The sequence below is a fragment of the Primulina tabacum genome, chromosome 6, assembly GCF_025594145.1.
Source record: "Primulina tabacum isolate GXHZ01 chromosome 6, ASM2559414v2, whole genome shotgun sequence".
NCBI classification, from domain to species: domain Eukaryota; kingdom Viridiplantae; phylum Streptophyta; class Magnoliopsida; order Lamiales; family Gesneriaceae; genus Primulina; species Primulina tabacum.
Window position 1 is genome coordinate 10482084 of NC_134555.1, and position 1948 is coordinate 10484031.

General features: G+C 36.2%; 1 protein-coding gene across 1 annotated transcript; it reads right to left on the minus strand.

The window, feature by feature from the left end:
- Positions 1–370: 370 nt before the first annotated feature.
- Positions 371–847, minus strand: LOC142550034 (uncharacterized). Its single transcript, XM_075659276.1, has one exon. It carries the CDS (start codon positions 845–847, stop codon positions 371–373), a length of 477 nt encoding a protein of 158 aa, XP_075515391.1.
- Positions 848–1948: the final 1101 nt, after the last annotated feature.

Consider the following 1948-nt stretch of genomic DNA (forward strand, 5'->3'; position numbering starts at 1 on the left):
TCAATTTTATTGGCAACTTCAAAATTCATCCAGAACTCAATTTTTTTGAAAGATTCAGAAATCAACAATTTGCATTAAACAAACATTTTCCCTCGTCCATGGTTGTTTTCTCCAACACGAAACATAAAATAAATCAAGTACAAGGAAAGAAAGAATACATATATATATATATATATATATATATATATATATATAAACAAAACTCAACTATATATGTTAGTCGATGAATGTGACTAAAATATCCAAGATTGAAACAACTTTCTAACCAAAACTCTCGATCGTAGCTTTTCGGGTATTTATATGTACAAACAATTAAAATGAAAATCAAACAGGATAACAACGCACGCTTAAGATAGCTGAGAAGCGCATATTAAACTAATATGGGCCCATGCGGCACATCGTTGTCAAAGTCCATGGAACTCTTGGCGTACCTGGCGGAGAAATTCCTAAACTGGAATTCGTCTTCCTCCTCGAAATGGCCGTTCCCCTCGTCGAAATTCATGGCGTAACTCAACGGATCGTACCGGAAATTCGTCTGCCTGCCGTTCCCCCTGTTGAAACGTCGGATGAAAGTCTTCCATCTCGGGCCCGCGACGATCTCTGACCACTCGCGAATCTTTTTCAAAGCGCCCAAACCACGGGTCCATATCGAGCTTCTCCCTTCATTCTCGGCCGTACGTATCTTCTGCCACCACGTCAATCGCGCGGCGGAGTGGGAGGGGTTTCCGCCGACGGATTTGTCGAAACACGGGAGGAAGAAGCAGCAGCCGCGACGCTTGTGAAAGAGATCCTCGGGTGCGTCGTTGATCGGCTTCGCGTTTTGGCGCGAAGAGTCGGGATCCTCCATTGATTGGTAATGGATTGAATTGAATTGAATTGAATTGAATACACAGTTGCATTTATATAGGATTTGTGGAGGACGTTTTCCAGGGAATAACTGGGAGAGAGGTGCTATTGCTATATCGCGATAGCATAATGCGATTTATGGGAAACTCTGGTCATAAATCATTTATGAAGTCGTATGTTGAAATACAAACTACTAACTGCATAATTTTAAGCTTAAAATATTAATAAAATAATATATTCTTGATTTTTTAATTTTATAAATTAAGCTTATTTAATTAATTATTATGTTGAAAAGTACAAGTCTAAACAACTTTATGTCTAATATTAGAAAACAAAAGCGCACATATTTTTGAACTTGTACAAAAAGATGCTGAAACTGGTAAATCCAAACCGAACCCTTGATTTGTATCTTTATAAAATTTTATCCATTTTCAATTTATGTTGAATCTAAGCTATGATTTTCATTCAAATGATCATATTTTCCCATTCTTACACTCATATCTCACTAATTTGTATGTTAAATTCATATTGTTAGAAATAATAGTTTATTCTAAAAATTCTAATCCAATTGTGTTTTCTACAAATATTCTATAAAGTTTAGATCAAATAAACAAATTATGACTCTTATACTTGTTATTTTGGTGTAATTAATTATTTATATTTTTAATAAGCCATAGCTTTATATATGTCAAAACGGACTGGCGGGTGGCGGGCTGGCTATGTCAAAACGGGCTGACGGGACCCGCTGCAACCTACCATTAGGCGGGGCGGGGTGGGCCAGCCCGCCATTTTGGCGGGTCTCTAAATGGCCAACCCAGCCCAACCCACCTTGGGCCGCGGGTTAGGCGGGTCAACCCGCTTATTATTTTTTTTTAAAAAAAATACTAAACAATATTAAAATAAACATAGAAGAAAAAAATATCTCAGTTCAATAGTTTCATAAAAAACTTAAAAACATTGAAATAAGACATTAAAAGCATACGACAATCAACATAATCAATAAAAAATAAAGTGCTTATTCTAATTCACACAAGATTTCATCGTATACATGTACTAAAAATTAACTCATGTAATATCACCAACCGTAAATACAATGAAACCT

What these genes read in the sequence shown, in the direction of transcription:
- LOC142550034 (XM_075659276.1), bottom strand. Translation starts at nt 847, where the DNA reads ATGGAGGATCCCGACTCTTCGCGCCAAAACGCGAAGCCGATCAACGAC.